The 20,224-nt window shown below is 43.6% G+C and overlaps 1 protein-coding gene across 1 annotated transcript; it reads right to left on the bottom strand.

Moving 5' to 3' along the window:
• Window positions 1-16,324: 16,324 nt before the first annotated feature.
• On the bottom strand, window positions 16,325-16,690 carry LOC117523281 (tubulin alpha chain). The gene has a single exon (XM_034184760.1). It carries the CDS (start codon window positions 16,574-16,576, stop codon window positions 16,328-16,330), a length of 249 nt encoding a protein of 82 aa, XP_034040651.1. The 5' UTR covers window positions 16,577-16,690; the 3' UTR covers window positions 16,325-16,327.
• Between the last annotated feature and the right edge of the window lie 3,534 nt (window positions 16,691-20,224).

Here is a 20,224-nt window from a genome sequence, read left to right on the forward strand (position 1 = left end):
AATTGTAAAATTATTCATGTGACTTTTGATATTATACATATTTGAAACCACGGAGTGTTTTGTGTTCATCCCGTATTAAATATAGACTTTTTAGTCTAGTTGTGAGATTTGGGGTCCACTCAGTAAGCCTGAGGACACCAGATGGTTCAAGCATTCCATAAAGACCCTGCATGCTGAATTCTGTAGAAATATTCTCTAAGTTTAAAGGAAAACACACACAAATGCATGCAGGGCTGAATTAAGCAGATTTCTATTGGTTTAAACGTTCAAAAAAGATCTCTGAAATTCTGACTCCAACTGAAATCAAGCACACAAATTCATTGAAATTTCAAGCACTTTAAAACCCAAGAGGTCGGCCATGAAACCAGTCCCCTCTGTCACTTAGTTACAGGTTAACTAACACAGAAACCTGTGATCCTCAGACCAACACTCCTGACCAAAGTCAAATCAGAATCAGTCAGTCAATCTATCAAGCAAAGAACCATTATTTGAAACACTGAGAAAAGGTGAGGTCAAGACAGAGATGCACTTCCTCCTCTACTGTCCAAAATATCAACTGCCAAGAGAGGTATGTTTTACAGTCCTAAGAGAAAATTCTAAATTTTAACTCTGTTGGGAAAGTGTAGTGACACGGACCCACAACAGGGGGCGTAAATGAACGGACAATGGAAGGAGTCAAATTATAACACTTTACTGGTGTGAATGTCACAACCAAACACAGATTCAGAATGTGCAACAATCAATTAATAAAGGTGTCGTGTGGGCAGGCTCGACGATAAGAGACGCCCGTCTGGAAACGAACCGGAACCACACGATTTCCACCGCCACCTGAACCCGAGGAATACTGGAGCCGCCAAGTCCCGGAGTCCCCAGGTGGCCACCTTCCCGGCGTGTCGGATCTGGTACTGCTGGCAGAAAGCAAAAGACAGTCAAAGGGTGGGTGTGTGAACACCCAGTAACAATGGTGGGAATGCCACCTCCACCTCTCACTCAACACGTTGCAGTGGTCTCAGATGAAAAGGAGCGCCGTCTTGCACAGCCTCCTCAAAAACGACCGGTTCTCCTGCGAACACACAATAACAGATTTATAAATCTCAAAAAAAGGGCTGAGAGTATTACCTCCAGATGAAGATGATATCTCGGCAGTTTGGTGGAGGTGTCTTCCTGCTTTTATACCAGATGTGTTGATTAGTGACAGCTGTCGGTGACAGCTGTCACCACGGCTTGTTCCTGAGGCGGCAGCGCCCTCTCGTGCCTGAAGCCCGCACTTCAGGCAGGGCGCCTTCTGGTGGTGGGCCAGCAGTACCTCCTCTTCAGCGGCCCACACAACACTCTCACAGACATGGATAAACTGGCACACGGAGAGATGGCTTCACTGGCTGCAAAGTACATTACTGTCTCATAAAATGAGGGACAATAAGTCTGAACCAATGACTCATTTCACATAAAAAAAACAGCATTTTATTCAATGAACTGGCCTGAATTATTTTATTTCCTTATTTTTTTTTATGTTATTTTACACATGAATGTCATGTTTTGTTCTTTTTTTATTTGGCAACATCGACTGTATGGGAACACTGGATGTAAACAGTTATGATAATAAAGCAACTTGGAATAGAAATTGAAAATTGAATGAGCAGAGATTTGGCGCCCTCCTGTGAGAAAGAGGATCTACAGTGGAGCTGGTTATGTGGGCCATCCCACAATCAAAATCAACATGTCTGAGATAAAGGTAATACTCCTGTTATTAGAAGCTTTAACCACAGTCCAGTTGCACACTCACCTGCCTACAAAAATACATGCACACACACAAATTGGTTCAACTTAAATGTTTTCCACATTTTGTTATGTTATAACCTTATTCCTGTAGCTGAAGCATAACAAAATGTGGAAAAGTGAAACACTGTGAACAGTTTCTCGATGCAGTGTAATTTGCTGTGGTTTCTGCATTTTTTGACATCTAAGATTTGTCCCTTTCTGCATAATTTCCAATGTTGTTCTTTGCATTTTCTGACCTTCACAGGCCAATGGCTCAAAATGACCGACATGAGACATAATTACCTTTATATCTCATCAACTCAAATGCAAGAAATAACAACTACATAATGGAAGGACAGAAGGACACTCGGTGTGTGTGTGTGTGTGTGTGTGTGTGTGTGTGTGTGTGTGTGTGTGTGTGTGTGTGTGTGTGTGTGTGTGTGTGTGTGTGTGTGTGTGTGTGTGTGTGTGTGTACACCTCTGCCAATAAATGAAACACTGATCCTGATTACTCATATTAGTTTATTTATTGACTTATCACCATTCTCAGTCAAACTTAAGGTCATTACTGTTTAATTCAAACACGTCACAGCCAATGGATTAAACTTGGTCAAGAATAAAAAAAGGGTTCTAATTAGGACAAACTTTATCAAATGTCAAGGCCACAGAGAGCCAGGTATTATGGCAATGCTGGCTCACAAAGAATTAATGAGCAAGCATCTGTATCAAACATGAAAAGCATTTTGGTATTGCAATCTCTGAGTGTCCATTCTAGTAATTAATATAACGCTTCCTATAGCTTCCAATGAGACGGGGGTTCTGGTTGAAGGTATTTTGGACCATTCTTCTTTACAAAACATCTCCAGTTCAGTCAGGTTTGTTGGTTTCTGAACATGGACAGCCCACTTAAAATCACATCACAGATTTTCAATAATATTCAGGTCTGGGGACTGAGATGGCCATTCCAGAACATTGTACTTGTTCCTCTGCATGAACGCTTTAGTAGATTTTAAGCAGTGTTTAGGGTCTTTGTCTTGTTGAAAGATCCAACCCCCGCGCAACGTCAACTTTGTCACTGATTCTTGGACATTGTTCTCAAGAATCTGCTGATATTGACTGGAATCCATGTGACCCTCAACTTTAACAAGATTCCCAGTACCTGCACTGGCCACACAGCCCCACAGTATGATGGAACCACCTCCAAATTTTACTGTAGGTAGCAAGTGTTTTTTTTTGGAATGCTGTGTTCTTTTCCAGCCATGCATACCGCCCCATGTTATGTCCAAATAACTCAATTTTAGTTTCATCAGTCCACAGCACCTTATTCCAAAATGAAGCTGGCTTGTCCAAATGTGCTTTAGCATACCACATGCAACTCTGTTTGTGGCGTGTACGCAAAAAAGGCTTCCTCTGCATTACAGCATCATACAGCATCTCTTTGTGCAAAGTGCACTGTATAGTTGAACGATCAGAGACACTATCTGCAGCAAGATCATGTTGTAGGTCTTTGGAGCAGGTCTGTGGGTTGACTATGACTGTTCTCACCATCCTTCGCTTCAGTTTATCTGAGCTTTTTCTTGGCCTGCCACTTCGGTCCTTAACTACTAGTACTGTTCCTGTGGTCTTCCATTTCCTCACTATGTTCCTCACAGTGGAAACTGACAGCTGAAATCTCTGAGACAGCTTTTTGTATCCTTCCCCTAAACCATGATGTTGAATAATCTTTGTTTTCAGGTCATTTGAGAGTTGTTTAGAGGCTCCCATGTTGCCACTCATTAGAAAAGACGCAAAGAGGTGAAACATTTGCAAATGGCCACCTTAAATACCCTTTATCATGATTGGATTCACCTGTGTAAGGATGTCAAGGGTTAATGAGCTTACCAAACCAATTTTGTGTTCTAATAATTAGTGCTAAATGTATTCAAATCAATAAAATGACAAAGGTGCCCAAATTTATGCACCTGCCCAATTTTGTTTAATGAATTATTGCACACTTTATGTAAATACTAGAAACTTAATTTCTCAAATATCAGTGTGTTCATCTGTAATCACCAGCCTCTGAGGATGTTCATTCAGTTGTTTAATTTTGTAGAAAAAAAAAAAAAAACAGATCTCAGACATGACACAAAACTAAAGTAATTTCAAATGGCAACTTTCTGGTTTTAAGAAACACTATAAGAAATCAAGAAAAAAAATTGTGGCAGTCAGTAATGGTTACTTTTTTAGACCAATCAGAGGGAAAAAAATATGGACTCACTCAATTCTCAGGAATAAATTATGGAATCACCCTGTAAATTTTCATCCCCAAAACTAACACCTGCATCAAATCAGATCTGCTCGTTAGTCTGCATCTAAAAAGGAGTGATCACACCTTGGAGAGCTGTTGCACCAAGTGGACTGACATGTATCATGGCTCCAACACGAGAGATGTCAATTGAAACAAAGGAGAGGATTATCAAACTCTTAAAAGAGGGTAAATCATCACGCAATTTTGCAAAAGATGTTGGTTGTTCACAGTCAGCTGTGTCTAAACTCTGGACCAATTACAAACAACTTGGGAAGGTTGTTAAAAGCAAACATATTGGTAGACCAAGGAAGACATCAAAGCGTCAAGACAGAAAACTTAAAGCAATATGTCTCAAAAATCGAAAATGCACAACAAAACAAATGAGGAACAAATGGGGGAAACTGGAGTCAACGTCTGTGACCGAACTGTAAGAAACCGCCTAAAGGAAATGGGATTTACATACAGAAAAGCTAAACGAAAGCCATCATTAACACCTAAACAGACAAAAATAAGGATACAATGGGCTAAGGAAAAGCAATTGTGGACTGTGGATGACTGGATGAAAGTCATATTCAGTGATGAATCTCGAATCTGCATTGGGCAAGGTGATGATGCTGGAACTTTTGTTTGGTGCCGTTCCAATGAGATTTATAAAGATGACTGCCTGAAGAGAACATGTAAATTTCCACAGTCATTGATGATATGTGGCTGCATGTCAGATAAAGGCACTGGGGAGATGGCTGTCATTACATCATCAATAAATGCACAAGTTTACGTTGATATTTTGGACACTTTTCTTATCCCATCAATTGAAAGGATGTTTGGGGATGATGAAATCATTTTTCAAGATGACAATGCATCTTGCCATAGAGCAAAAACTGTGAAAACATTCCTTGCAAAAAGACACATAGGGTCAATGTCATGGCCTGCAAATAGTCCGGCTCTTAATCCAATTGAAAATCTTTGGTGGAAGGTGAAGAAAATGGTCCATGACAAGGCTCCAACCTGCAAAGCTGATCTGGCAACAGCAATCAGAGAAAGTTGGAGCCAGATTGATGAAGAGTACTGTTTGTCACTCATTAAGTCCATGCCTCAGAGACTGCAAGCTGTTATAAAAGCCAGAGGTGGTGCAACAAAATACTAGTGATGTGTTGGAGCGTTCTTTTGTTTTTCATGATTCCATAATTTTTTCCTCAGAATTGAGTGATTCCATATTTTTTCCCTCTGCTTGGTCTAAAAAAGTAACTGTTACTGACTCACTAATTTTTTTTCCTGATTTCTTATAGTGTTTCTTAAAGCCAGAAAGTTGCCATTTGAAATGACTTTAGTTTTGTGTCATGTCTGTGATCTGCTTTTTTTCTACAAAATTAAACAAATGAATGAACATCCTCCGAGGCCGGTGATTCCATAATTTTTGCCAGGGGTTATAAAAATAACTGCGTGCATTTCACGCTGTCCCTTTCATTATATATGTGCAGATCTGGAAAAGTCTGTTTTATTACAATGACAGGAAAAAAAACATGCATTAGCCTGCTGTAGGATATAATATGACCACAGTCCAGTTGCACACTCACCTGCCTACAAAAATACATGCACTCACACAAATTGGTTCAACTTTTTACAATAAAAAATGTATTATCAGAATGTAATATTAACATTATGAACCCCATGACCTTTAGTTTCAGACAATGCAGGAGGTGCTGGTCCAGGTTCTGGTCCCTCATCTTGTCAAATCAAATCAAATTTATTAATTTATATAGCACCAATTCACAATGAGATTGCCTCAAAGTGCTTCACACGGCATAATAAAAACAGAGAAAATTGAATTCAAAATTTAAAAACACAATAAAAAGACAAAACCATAAAAGAACACAAGCAACGAGGATGTTAGTGAAGGTGAGTTTATGGAGCCACTTTACAAGCAAATGATTTAACTAAAATGTAATTAAATTTTAGTAACCTTTACAACATTTTTTTTTCCTGTTTTGTCTATTTGCTTTTTAGGATTACCTAATAAATGGTGTGTCTTTGTAGTCCCAGGAACCGAGGGACAGATAGAAGATGACTATACAAACTATATATTTTACAGAGAATTACAAAGTATACAGAAAAGGAATAGGGCTGTTATGGTATGAATGTAGAGAGTATATAATATGAATGAACCTTTTTCCTTATTTTTAACAAACACAAATATACGGCATTGATTTATTCAGTCTAATATTGTTAAGAAATAACAGGAATTGCCTTCTTTTTTCAAATACAGCGTTATAAAATATGTCATTTTATTATGCCATTATTTTATATTACTTCATAAGACAGTCCAGTACTCCCTTAACCTACAAGTTGTAGGTTAAGGGAGTAATATTCTGAAAGTCTTTGTTATTAATAAAGACTGAGTTTAGTGAATGACATTGACTATAAGATGGGTAATCTGTTCTTTAATGTTTTGATTGTAGAATATTGTATTATGTATTTTTTTTTCTTCACAAAGAGAATTACACACTGTTAAGCGATGAATTACACTTACGTTTATTTAATTACTTATTTTGGAAAATTGTGTTAGATATTTTGCTATGACTGCAGATCTTATATCCCAAACCCTAATTTGTAGTCAAGTTAACATTGGGGTATATCTCTGTTAAAAATGCATGGGGATGCACCAAATTGCAGCATTTTTCTAGAAAATGCTGCAATTTGGTCCCCCAGACCCCCCAACTCAATATTGTTCCCTTATCTTTAAAAAGGGTTCTGACTCCCAGGTGTGATCTAAGGTACACATGATGTAGACCTGGTTTGACTATGTATTAGAAATTTGGTGTTTCCGTTGATAAAAAAAGAGCACAACAGTGTGTGTGTGTGGGGGGGCTCAATATGGCTAGTACCTAGGGCCCAGAATTTGGTGCTACGCCCCTGCATGAAACAGTCAGGCTTTGTTATGTATGTTTAATTATAAAAGTTCTATGTGCTTCTTGAACTTTTTGACGATATTTTCATTTAAAAACATTAAAAATATACTTGTGTTATAATGTGATTGTGGCATCATAAAATACTGTATGTAATAAAGTCATAAAATGTGAAATGCTTGTGCAACTAGACTGTTATGACCATTTTACATATTTGAATTTACATATAAATAAATTGACAAATTTTATGATGTAAGCCAACAATGAGCTTCTCCTCTTTGACAGACCAGCAGCTGTCATTGTGCTACCCATATTTGTTTCTGAGTTATATATTTTTAATAAGCAAGTGAGGTGGTATTTAAATTGAAATTCAAAACTACAGTAGCTGCAGTGGGTGATCTCCTTTTGTCTGCAGCAAATGCAAAGAGAAAACCATTCATGAATTGGACTGTTCACCAACTTGAGAAGGCACCAATGAACACGTTACACCATCATCTCCCAAAGTGAAGACGTCAAAGATAACATTTGCTTTTGTTTATTACGTCAATGAAACACTTGTGTTGACAAATGATTGACATACAGACAGGGATAATTTAACTGTGGTGAAAAGTCAGAACAGGACATCCTGTTAATTATAGCAAAACATGTTTATTTAGAATAAAGGGAAACTTGGAGTCGCTGAGTGAGACGAGATCTGCTCTCTTGCTTGAGATTTGAGTTATTACAGGATTGTGTTCCTGTTTTTAAGCTGATACTGTGGCAATGTTTTGGGTTCTTACAAAGTATTCTTTTACAGGCTGTAGGCTACTTTTCATACACATAAATTAAGACTGGGTGACCAGCGACTCTTGGTATATAGCAGGACATCCACAGAAACAGGCAGGCTGCAGTGCATTAGGTGTTGTTTTTCTTAGCCCACAGACAGTGTCCTTTTAGTTTTGTTGACACTTGCAATATTAAGATGTGAACAATTCTGCATAACAAAATCCACTAGAACCACCACTGGAAATTCAACTGTGTGTCAAAAGTTACTGCAGCTTTAAATAGTTTATATTTACTTTTTCAATTTAAACTTTTCTTCTCCAGTTTGTCCTCTACTTTTCTACATGCAAGCACACACAAACGACCAAGAATATATTTATCAAAGACATGTAAACACCGGTTGTTGTGTGGGCCGCTGAAGAGGAGGTACTGCTGGCCCACCACCACCAGATGGCGCCCTGCTTGGAGTGCGGGCTCCAAGCACGAGAGGGCGTCGGAGCTGCTGGAGGTGACAGCTGTCATCTATCAACACCAGCTGTCACCCATCACCACCACTATAAAGACCGGACTGCAACTCCACCTCCTCGCCGAGAAATCTTCTACCTTACAGGTAATTTTCTCTGCTGACTCAAAACATTGTGTAATAGTCTGAACTTCTTTTGCAGCCGTTATCCTGTGGTGTTTGCCTTATCTGTGGGATTGGCGTTTGGTGTGATCAGCGACGGCTTCGCTTCACACTCCAACCAGATAAGTGGTTAGACAGGAGCTGCACGAGTGGGTGATTGGAGGTGGAGGTTCTCCATCCTTACTGAACACAGACTGTGGGATTACTGAGTGTGCAAACTCACACTCATCCAGAACTGTTTCTGTTTTCTGCCAGCAGTACCGGGTCTGACTGCTGAAGACAGTGGCCACCTGGGGCGCAGGGCTTGGCGGCTCCGGTGTTCTTCAGGTCCGTTGGTGGTGAGGCTTGTGTGGGTTCCGGCTTTTCTCTCGCTGGACGTCTCCTATCTTCGAGCCTGCCACACGTCACCTTTTTTGTCGGATTGATATAACGCATATTTGTATCTGTCTGTATTACGTTGTGCACCTTCACAACATTAAATTGTTACTTTTTGGCTATTCCATTGTCCCTTCATTAACGCCCCCTGTTGTGGGTCCGTGTCACGACACTTCCCCAACAGGATTTCTCGGCCAGCGTCATGGATCCCGAGGGGCGTCAACTCGAGCCTGAACGGCCAATGGAAGAGCAAGGTGCACAGGCGCCAGCAGGAGGCATGTTAGGGGAGCTGCAGCAAATACTGACCGCTTTCACTGCTCGGTTGGATCTGGTCACCGAGCAGAACGTTATCCTCAATCGGAGGATGGAGGCTCTCACCGCCAGGGTGGAGGCGCGCGATCAAGGCGCTGCTGCAGCACCTCCTTCTGCTGGTCCTTTGTCAGACACAAACATTCCACTGGTCGTTCAACGACCCCCCCACCATCCCCTGAAGCATACATAAGCCCTCCGGAGCCGTACGGAGGTTGTGTTGAGACGTGCGCGGACTTCCTAATGCAGTGCTCGCTCGTCTTTGCACAGCGTCCCGTCATGTACGCGTCAGACGCTAGCTGGGTGGCTTATGTCATCAATTTGCTTCGAGGAGAGGCACGCGCCTGGGCTACGGTGCTTTGGGAGCAGAACTCACGGCTCCTAACGTCATACGCTGGGTTTGTAAGGGAGTTCAAACAGGTTTTTGATCATCCCAACAGAGGCGAGACCGCTTCGAGCGTGCTACTGTCAATGCGACAGGGGCGCCGGAGTGCAGCCGAGTATGCAGTCGACTTCCGCATCGCGGCTGCGAGGTCCGGCTGGAATACCGTTGCACTCCGCGCCGCCTTCATAAACGGGCTGTCTCCGGTCCTGAAGGAGCACCTGCTGGCTAAGGAGGAACCGCGGGATTTTGACGGGCTTGTCGACCTGGTTATACGCTTAGACAACCGGTTAGAGGAACACCGTCGGGAGCAGGGCGGGGGGCGTGACCGGGCACGGGTCGTCCCTCTTCCTTCCGGGTCCGAAAGGGTGCCATCGTCCCCACGCTCCACAGCCAGAGGGCCCCGTGTGGCTACAGCTCCCCCTGCTGACGAAGCTATGGACACGAGCAGGGCCAAAATGAAATCAAAGGACAGACAAGGGAGGCAGGCCCGCGGGGAGTGTTTTTTCTGTGGGTCTAAAGGTTACATACAGAGGAACTGCCCCAAACGGTCAAACTACAACGCCCGTCCTTAGAAACTGGGCTAAGGGTGGGCCATAACCAGCAGGGGGGGGAACCCTGAAAATCAGCACGAATCCCAGTCACAATCCTTTGTGAGGATTTAACCCTTCACGCCCCAGCACTTATAGACACGGGGTCAGAAGGGAATGTGCTGGACAGCAGATGGGCAAAGGAAGTAGGGCTCCCTCTGGTGGCTCTGCCTTCCCCTGTGAAGGTACGAGCACTAGATGGCACTCTTCTTCCATTAATCACACACCAGACACAGCCAGTGACCTTGGTGGTGTCTGGGAATCACAGGGAGGAGATAGTGTTTTTTGTAGCACCTTCTACCTCCCGAGTGATTTTGGGTTTTCCATGGGTGTTGAAACACAATCCCCGGATTGATTGGCCGTCTGGGGTTGTGACGCAGTGGAGCGAAACCTGCCACCGGGAGTGTTTAGGATCCTCGGTTCCACCCGGTGAGATAGCTAAGGAGGAGGTCAAAGTCCCGCCCAATCTGACGGCGGTGCCATGTGAGTACCACGATCTTGCTGACGTCTTCAGCAAAGATCTGGCAGTCGCCCTTCCCCCGCACCGACCGTATGATTGTGCCATCGATTTGATTCCGGGCGCTGAGTACCCGTCCAGCAGGCTGTACAACCTCTCACGTCCGGAACGCGAATCAATGGAGACCTACATCCGGGACTCGTTAGCTGCCGGGTTGATCCGGAACTCCACCTCCCTGATGGGTGCTGGTTTCTTTTTTGTGGGTAAAAAGGACGGCGGACTCCGTCCATGCATCGATTACAGAGGGCTGAACGAGATCACGGTTCGCAACCGATACCCGTTACCTCTGCTGGATTCGGTGTTCACGCCCCTGCATGGAGCCCAAATATTCACCAAACTCGATCTTAGGAATGCGTACCACCTGGTTCGGATCCGGAAGGGAGACGAGTGGAAGACGGCATTTAATACCCCCTTAGGTCACTTTGAGTACCTGGTCATGCCGTTCGGCCTCACAAACGCCCCTGCGACGTTCCAAGCTTTGGTTAATGACGTCTTGCGGGACTTCCTGCACCGGTTTGTCTTCGTGTATCTAGACGACATCCTCATCTTTTCTCCGGACCATGAGACTCATGTTAAGCATGTACGTCAGGTCCTACAGCGGTTGTTGGAGAACCGGCTGTTTGTGAAGGGCGAGAAGTGCGAGTTCCACCGCACTTCTTTGTCCTTCCTGGGGTTCATAATCTCATCCAACTCCGTCGCCCCTGAACCGGCCAAGGTTGCGGCGGTGAGAGATTGGCCCCACCCAACAAGCCGTAGGAAACTGCAACAGTTCCTCGGCTTTGCAAATTTCTACAGGAGGTTCATTAAGGGCTACAGTCAGGTAGTTAGCCCCCTGACAGCCCTGACCTCCACTAAAGTCCCCTTCACCTGGTCGGATCGGTGCGAAGCCGCGTTTAGGGAGTTGAAACGCCGGTTCTCGACTGCACCCGATCCTACTCGCCAGTTCACAGTGGAAGTGGATGCCTCTGACTCAGGGATAGGACCCGTGCTGTCCCAGAGCGGGGAGTCCGATAAGGTCCTCCACCCTTGTGCCTATTTTTCCCGCAGGTTGACCCCGGCTGAGAGGAATTATGACGTCGGAAATCGGGAACTCTTGGCGGTGAAGGAGGCTCTTGAGGAGTGGAGACACCTGTTGGAGGGAGCGACGGTGCCCTTCACGGTTTTCACGGACCATCGGAACCTGGAGTACATCCGGACCACCAAGCGGTTGAACCCCAGGCAAGCCCGCTGGTCACTGTTCTTCGGGCGCTTTGACTTCCAGATTCCGTACTGCCCCGGGACCAAGAACCAACGGTCGGATGCACTGTCCCGGGTGCATGAAGAGGAAGCCAAGGCCGAGCTGTCAGACCCCCCAGAGACCATCATCCCCGAGTCCACTGTCGTGGCCACCCTCACCTGGGACGTGGAGAAGACCGTCCGGGAGGCCCTGACACGGAACCCGGACCCAGGGACCGGCCCGAAGAACAAGATGTACGTCCCACCAGAGGCCAGAGCTGCGGTTTTGGACTTCTGCCATGGGTCCAAGCTCTCCTGTCATCCCGGAGTGCGCAGGACCATGGCAGTAGTCCAGCAACGCTTCTGGTGGGCGTCTATGGAAGCCGACGTCCGGGACTACGTCCAGGCCTGCACCACCTGTGGCAGGGGCAAGGCGGACCACAAGAGGACCTCAGGACTCCTCCGACCCCTACCAGTGCCTCATCGCCCCTGGTCCCACATCGGCCTGGACTTTGTCACGGGCCTCCCGCCGTCCCGACGGCCTGGAGCACCCATCTGGCCTGGATCGAGTACGCCCACAACAGCCAAGTGTCGTCTGCCACCGGCCTCTCCCCGTTCGAGGTGTGTTTGGGGTACCAGCCCCCATTGTTCCCGCTTGTGGAGGGTGAGGTCGGTGTGCCCTCGGTCCAGGCCCACCTCAGGAGGTGCCGCTGGGTGTGGCGGACCGCCCGTTCTGCCCTGTTGAAGGCCCGGACGAGGGCTAACGCCCATGCAGACCGCCAGCGTTCCCCGGCCCCTGCATACCAGCCTGGGCAGGAGGTATGGTTGTCAACGAAGGACATCCCACTTCAAGTTGTGGGTCCGTGTCACGACACTTCCCCAACACCGGTGTTTGAACAGAGCACTTGAATCTCATTGTCCTCATCTCAACATTATAATAAGTAAAACAGGTTCTTCAAAAAAGCTGACACACAACAATTGAGTCTACTCAGACAAGTGTATTGAAGTCAGAAGATCCTACAGTGCATCTAGAAACTATTCTCAGCTCTTCACTTTTTTTTTTTTTTTTTTTTGTTACAGCCGTAGTAGAGAAGCTTGAATCTTCGACTGGACTGGGTTGCTTGACCCGAGGACGTTTCGCTTCAAATCGCAGAAGCTTCCTCAGCTAAAATTCTTGCTCTGGTGCTCTGACTTCTGTCTTGACTCTTGTAGAGAAGAATAATCAAGAAGTCACAAAAGCTGGAGTTTTAAACCTAACCAGACCCCTCCTACCGAGAGGCAGACTGCTATAGGCCAGTGACTAAACAATAGCTCTAATTAGCACCTATTGTGCTCTAGTTAGCACCCTCCTAATGACAGGACAGCTGTCCCTCTCCTGATGGCTCCCTTGACGACTCTGCTGATGACGTGAGACGTTACAGCCTTATTTGTGAAGGAGTGAGTGAAGTTACCAGTTACTAGTTACTTATTCAGCAATTTTTTTTAAAATTATTATTATTATTTTGGTGTGAATGACATGATCCAGTGGATCTACAGAGATGCATAATAGAGGAAATCAAGCTGCAATTGTGAATATTTGTATGAATTTCTCTCCAGTCCAGTCCAGACACTTATTTGGTGGAAAAGTATATATATGTTTGGTCAGAATGGCATTCATTTAGGCCAAGGAGATGATTAATATAGGTTTTGACTGAAAAAAAGGGCTACAACTGTAAATCGGGCTGAAATTGCGAATATGTTGAGATGCTTATTCAGTTACTTATTCTGCCTTTTTAATTTTTTTTTTTTTTTTTGGTATGAATGACATTCAATGGATCCACAGAGATGCATAATACAGAAATCAGACTGAAATTGCGAATATCTGTCTAAATTTCTGCCCAGACACTTATTTGGTGGAAAAAAAAAAATTTACTTTCTGGTCAGAATTGCATTCATTTGGTCCAAGGAGATGATGGTTTTGAGTGAAAAAAATTGGGTTACAACTAAATCGGGCTGAAATTGCAAATATTTTTCCATTTGAAATTACACTGTGTACGAGGTCTGTCCATAAAGTATCGTACCTTTTTATTTTTTTCAAAAACTATATGGATTTCATTCATATGTTTTTACGTCAGACATGCTTGAACCCTCGTGCGCATGCGTGAGCTTTTCCACGCCTGTCGGTGACGTCATTCGCCTGTGAGCACGCCTTGTGGAAGGAGTGGTCCCGCCCCCTCATCGGATTTTAATATTAAATATTATATTATATTAAATTTTTTTTAGAGGACAAGTTGGGACATGTCTATCTCGGCTTTCAGTGCTTACCAGTCGAGTGAGTATAAAAGAACTTGTGGAGAGCTGGATATGTCCCAACTTGTCCTCTAGCACTCCGAAACCGAGGTTTTCCTTTGTCTCACTTCATCAGCGAATCGGTCGTGACGGAAAATGGCTGATGTCCAGGTCTTGTGATAACCAGAGAAAGAGCACACAACGGTCTCGTATCCACAGAGCCATCAGCTTAGAAATGATCCAGTGGTTTGTGCCGCATCATCGCAGCTCGCAGCGCGGTGCACCAACCGTCCTTAAAGGGGTCCTTAAACCTGTAGTTAAAGTCCTTATTCTCTGTGAAGCCCGTAAAATTTTCACTGAAAGCCAGATAAATTTTTCGAATGGTTTCTAGGTGCCAGTCTCTAACAGCTTCTGAAAAAGTTCTGATGGAAAAAAAGTCCTTTTCATTCCGCCATTTCCAGACAATGAAAATCCGACAAGGGGGCGGGACCACTCCTTCCACAAGGCGTGCTCACAGGCAAATGACGTCACCAACAGGCGTGGAAAAACTCACGCATGCGCACGAGGGTTCAAGCATGTCTGACGTAAAAACATATGAATGAAATCCATATAGTTTTTGAAAAAAATAAAAAGGTACGATACTTTATGGACACACCACGTATATATTGCACAATGGGACCGGCTGTCCCCATAAGTGGTCAAATCCCGTGATATCACTCAGGGTTCAAATGAGACCACGTTGCCCTATTGCCTTCTCTCTAGCTTCAATAATTTAATCATGTTCAATATCTGGGACAGTCAGAAAGATTTCTGCATGTTTCCTGAATTCAGAATCATTGAGCAGCATAATTAGCTAATTATCTAAAAAGGGCACCCAATTTCAGTTTCTAGTATTTCCAACAACACTACAGGTGAATTTGAGTAGTATTTCAGTCCTTTCGATGACAGATACAAGCTTTCCAGTCGTTTGTTTCCTTTGATGTTTATACCTAATTAACACGAATTGGCATTTTAGGCCCTTCCACTGTTCTCCATTTTTAACATGTTATTTCTGGGGTAGATCCACAGGGAACTTTTTTTTTTAGCTTTTGCAGTTAGTGGTGGATTGGAGCCTTAATTCGTATAACTTGACAGGACTACCAAGCACACAGTTAAGATATCAAAGGAGTGGCTTCAGGACAACTGAATTTCCTTGAGTGGCCCAACCAGAGCCCAGACCTGCAGCAGATTGAACACTGGAGATATGTAAAAATGGCAAGGCGCTGATGCTCCCCGTCCAGCCTGATGGAACTTGAGAGGTGCTGCAAAGAGGAATGGGTAAAACTGCCCAGACAGATGGGCCAAGCTTGTGGCATTGTATTAGACTCAAAGTATTGAGGAAAGGCTGTGAATATATACGTGCCAGTTCTTCATTTATTTTCAATGAACTTGCAAAAACTAAAAAAAAAAAAAAAAAAAAAACTTTTAATGTCATTATGGGGTGTTGAGACTTTGTTCATGGTAAATATTTAAGATTACAAGTGTTATAGACCCTTCCAGTAGCAGCAAATATCTGCTTTGTCCATGTTTTTGATGGATGCAGACATGTGGCATCACTGCATGCTCCCAAACCTGAGCCACCTTTAGCAAGTGTTTGTGATATGTTCTGCCAGGGGTGCATATAAATACAAAGTAACAAATCCAAAGAATTACAGCAGCCACATACCTTGGCTAGAGTCCAAATTTGCCTTCTGTTGAACTTTATTTCACAAAGAAAATCCTTAATCAAGAATAGTAACAGGCAAGTGAATTCTCAGTTACGAGTTTCAGTAGTTACTTGCATCGTTCTAAATTTTAGACCAGCCCTGAAAATTTACTGGAACAAATGTTGGCACTTGATATGAAAGATACTTTGATTACACGAAGTTTAATGTTTTGATTTTTTTAAGCTGTAAAAGCCAGAGACTGAATATGTTCAGTCATTATGTGGCCCATGACAATGTACAATTTTCCTGGGATGTAACAACCTGCTGTTGACAGGTCATCCTACTCAGAGTTAAGATTGTGCCACCTACTGACTGCAATTGCATGAGAGCTGCAGTCTATTAAAACCAACTGACCAATATCAGAATTTTGGTCAATTCACATTTTCCTGTGTCCTTTAAATCCTCGGGCACTGACTGCAACTTCCTAACCTTTAATACAAGCTTAAAAACTAAAACCATCACTTTGACACAAAGCATGAACATTTTCCACTAATGATTGCTGATTATGTTTGACCTTACCCTGCACTTAGTTTAAAGACTAAACCACCAAGTTGGGAGTAACATGAAAACCTAAAATCTTATCAGAACACTTCAATACTCCTCCCCTTCCTCCTCTCCTTCACCATCCATGGAGTCGACCCCAACCTCCTCGTAATCCTTCTCCAGAGCAGCCATGTCCTCTCTGGCCTCAGAAAACTCTCCCACCTCCATACCTTCACCTACGTACCAGTGGACAAAGGCACGCTTGGCATACATCAGGTCATCTTTGGGTACCACATCACCACGGTACAAGAGGCAACAGGCCATGTACTTGCCATGGCGAGGGTCACATTTCATCATCTGATTAGCTGGCTCAAAGCAAGCATTGGTGATTTCAGCCACTGAGAGTTGCTCATGGTAAGCCTTCTCAGCAGAGATGACAGGGGCATAGGTGGCCAGAGGGAAATGGATACAGGGATAATTTTTGCCAGGGGACAACCCCTGTCAAAAATTATGGAATCACCGGCCACGGAGAATGTTCATTCAGTTGTTTAATTTTGTAGAAAAAAAGCAAATCATAGACATGACACAAAAATGGCAACTTTCTGGCTTTAAGAAACACTATAAGAAATCAGGAAAAAAATTAGTCAGTCAGTAACGGTTACTTTTTTAGACCAAGCAGAGGGAAAAAAATATGGAATCACTCAATTCTGAGGAAAAAATTATGGAATCATGAAAAACAAAAGAACGCTCCAACACATCACTAGTATTTTGTTGCACCACCTCTGGCTTTTATAACAGCTTGCAGTCTCTGAGGCATGGACTTAATGAGTGACAAACAGTACTCTTCATCAATCTGGCTCCAACTTTCTCTGATTGCTGTTGCCAGATCAGCTTTGCAGGTTGGAGCCTTGTCATGGACCATTTTCTTCAACTTCCACCAAAGATTTTCAATTGGATTAATATCCGGACTATTTGCAGGCCATGACATTGACCCTATGTGTCTTTTTGCAAGGAATGTTTTCACAGTTTTTGCTCTATGGTAAGATGCATTATCATCTTGAAAAATGATTTCATCATCCCCAAACATCCTTTCAACTGATGGGATAAGAAAAGTGTCCAAAATATCAACGTAAACTTGTGCATTTATTGATGATGTAATGACAGCCATCTCCCCAGTGTCTTTACCTGACATGCAGCCCCATATCATCAATGACTGTGGACATTTACATGTTCTCTTCAGGCAGTCATCTTTATAAATCTCATTGGAACGGCAACAAACAAAAGTTCCAGCATCATCACCTTGCCCAATGCAGAGTCGAAATTCATCACTGAATATGACTTTCATCCAGTCATCCACAGTCCACGATTGCTTTTCCTTAGCCCATTGTATCCATGTTTTTTCTGTTTAGGTGTTAATGATGGCTTTCGTTTAGCTTTTCTGTATGTAAATCCCATTTCCTTTAGGCGGTTTCTTACAGTTCGGTCACAGACGTTGACTCCAGTTTCCTCCCATTTGTTCCTCATTTGTTTTGTTGTGCATTTTCAATTTTTGAGACATATTGCTTTAAGTTTTCTGTCTTGACGCTTTGATGTCTTCCTTGGTCTACCAGTATGTTTGCCTTTAACAACCTTCCCATGTTGTTTGTATTTGGTCCAGAGTTTAGACACAGCTGACTGTGAACAACCAACATCTTTTGCAACATTGCGTGATGATTTACCCTCTTTTAAGAGTTTGATAATCCTCTCCTTTGTTTCAATTGACATCGCTCGTGTTGGAGCCATGATTCATGTCAGTCCACTTGGTGCAACAGCTCTCCAAGGTGTGATCACTCCTTTTTAGATGTAGACTAACAAGCAGATCTGATTTGATGCAGGTGTTAGTTTTGAGGATGAAAATTTACAGGGTGATTCCATAATTTATTCCTCAGAATTGAGTGAGTCCATATTTTTTTTCCCTCTGCTTGGTCTAAAAAAGTAACTGTTACTGACTGCCACAATTATTTTTCCTGATTTCTTATAGTGTTTCTTAAAGCCAGAAAGTTGCCATTTGAAATGACTTTAGTTTTCTGTCATGTCTGTGATCTGCTTTTTTTCTACAAAATTTTCCTGTCTGAAGGGAAATTGCATTGAGGACCCTTTTGTCTTTCGTAATGAAAAAGAAAGTAATGAAAAAGAAAGTAATGCAAAGAAATGTAAATGTATGGCCCGGGTTAACAACGTCCGCCACCGGTGCTATTGCCCAACAGGGTGCCGGTGGAAATTGGGCTACTGCTGGGTGAAGACGACGAAGAAGAGGAGGAAAACGTGGCCACGAACAGCGGGAGAAGAAGAAAACTAGAAGGGTGGAAATGAGAGTGGGGACTTTGAATGTTGGTAGTATGACTGGTAAAGAGAGAGAGCTGGCTGATATGATGGAGAGGAGAAAGGTAGACATATTGTGTGTGCAAGAGACCAAGTGGAAGGGAAGTAAGAGCAGGAGCATCGGCGGTGGGTACAAGTTGTTGTACCATGGTGAGGACAGGAAGAGAAATGGTGTTGGGGTCATTTTAAAGGAAGAGTATGTTAAAAGTGTGTTGGAGGTTAAGCGAGTGTCTGACAGGGTGATGAGTGTGAAGTTGGAAATTGAAGGGGTGATGATGAATATCATCAGTGCATATGCCCCACAGGTAGGTTGTGAGATGAAGGAGAAAGAAGATTTCTGGAGTGTGTTAGATGAGGTGGTGGAGAGTGTGCCCAAGCATGAAAGAGTGGTGATAGGAGCAGACTTCAATGGGCATGTTGGTGAAGGGAACAGAGGTGATGAGGAAGTAATGGGTAGATATGGTATCAAGGATAGGAATGGGGAAGGACAGATGGTAGTTGATTTTGCAAAAAGGATGGAAATGGCTGTGGTGAATACCTACTTTAAGAAAAGGGAGGAGCACAGGGTAACATATAAGAGTGGAGGAAGGTGCACACAGGTGGACTACATTCTTTATAGGAGATGCAAGCTAAAAGAAATCACAGACTGTAAGGTGGTAGCAGGAGAGAGTGTCACTAGACAGCATAGGATGGTTGTTTGTAGGGTGACTTTAGAGTTAAAGAAGAAGAAGAAGAGAGTGAGAGCTCAACAAAGGATCAGATGGTGGAAGCTGAAGGAGGAAGACTGTTGTGTGAAATTTAGCGAGCAGGTGAGAGAAGCACTAGTTGGAGGGGAAGCAATTTTGGACAACTGGAAAAGTACTGCAGATGTGGTGAGGGAGACAGCTAGGGCAGTACTGGGTATGACATCTGGACAGTGGAAGGAAGACAAGGAGACTTGGTGGTGGAATGAAGAGGTTCAGGAAAGCATAAGGAGAAAGAGGTTGGTGAAAAAGTTTTGGGATAGTCGGAGAGATGAAGAAAGTAGACAGGAGTACAAGGAGATGCAGCGTAAGGCGAGAAGAGAAGTGGCAAAAGCAAAGGAAAAGGCATATTGCGAGCTGTACAAGAAGTTGAATAGTAAGGAAGGAGAAAAGGACTTGTACCGATTGGCCAGACAAAGGGACAGAGCTGGAAAGGATGTGCAGCAGGTTAGGGTGGTAAAAGATGCACATGGTAATGTGCTGACAAGTGAGGAGTGTGTGCTGAGAAGGTGGAGGGAATATTTTGAAGAGTTGATGAATAAAGAAAATGAGCGAGAGAAAAGGCTGGATGATGTGGTGAGAGTAAATCAGGAAGTAAAAGAGATTAGCAAGGAAGAAGTGAGGGCTGCTATGAAGAGGATGAAGAGTGGAAAGGCAGTTGGTTCAGATGACATTCCAATGGAGGCATGGAAATGTCTATGAGAGATGGCAGTAGAGTTTCTAACCAGATTGTTTAATAAAATCTTGGAAAGTGAGAGGATGCCTGAGGAGTGGAGACGAAGTGTGCTGGTTCCTATTTTCAAGAACAAGGGTGATGTGCAGAGCTGCAGTAACTACAGAGGCATAAAGCTGATCAGCCACAGCATGAAGTTATGGGAAAGAGTAGTAAACGCTAGGCTTA

Source organism: Thalassophryne amazonica, chromosome 13, assembly GCF_902500255.1.
Source record: "Thalassophryne amazonica chromosome 13, fThaAma1.1, whole genome shotgun sequence".
Taxonomy (NCBI): domain Eukaryota; kingdom Metazoa; phylum Chordata; class Actinopteri; order Batrachoidiformes; family Batrachoididae; genus Thalassophryne; species Thalassophryne amazonica.

Excerpts from the sequence above, each read along its gene's own strand:
- LOC117523281 (XM_034184760.1), bottom strand. The coding sequence starts at position 16,576 with ATGATGAAATGTGACCCTCGCCATGGCAAGTACATGGCCTGTTGCCTC.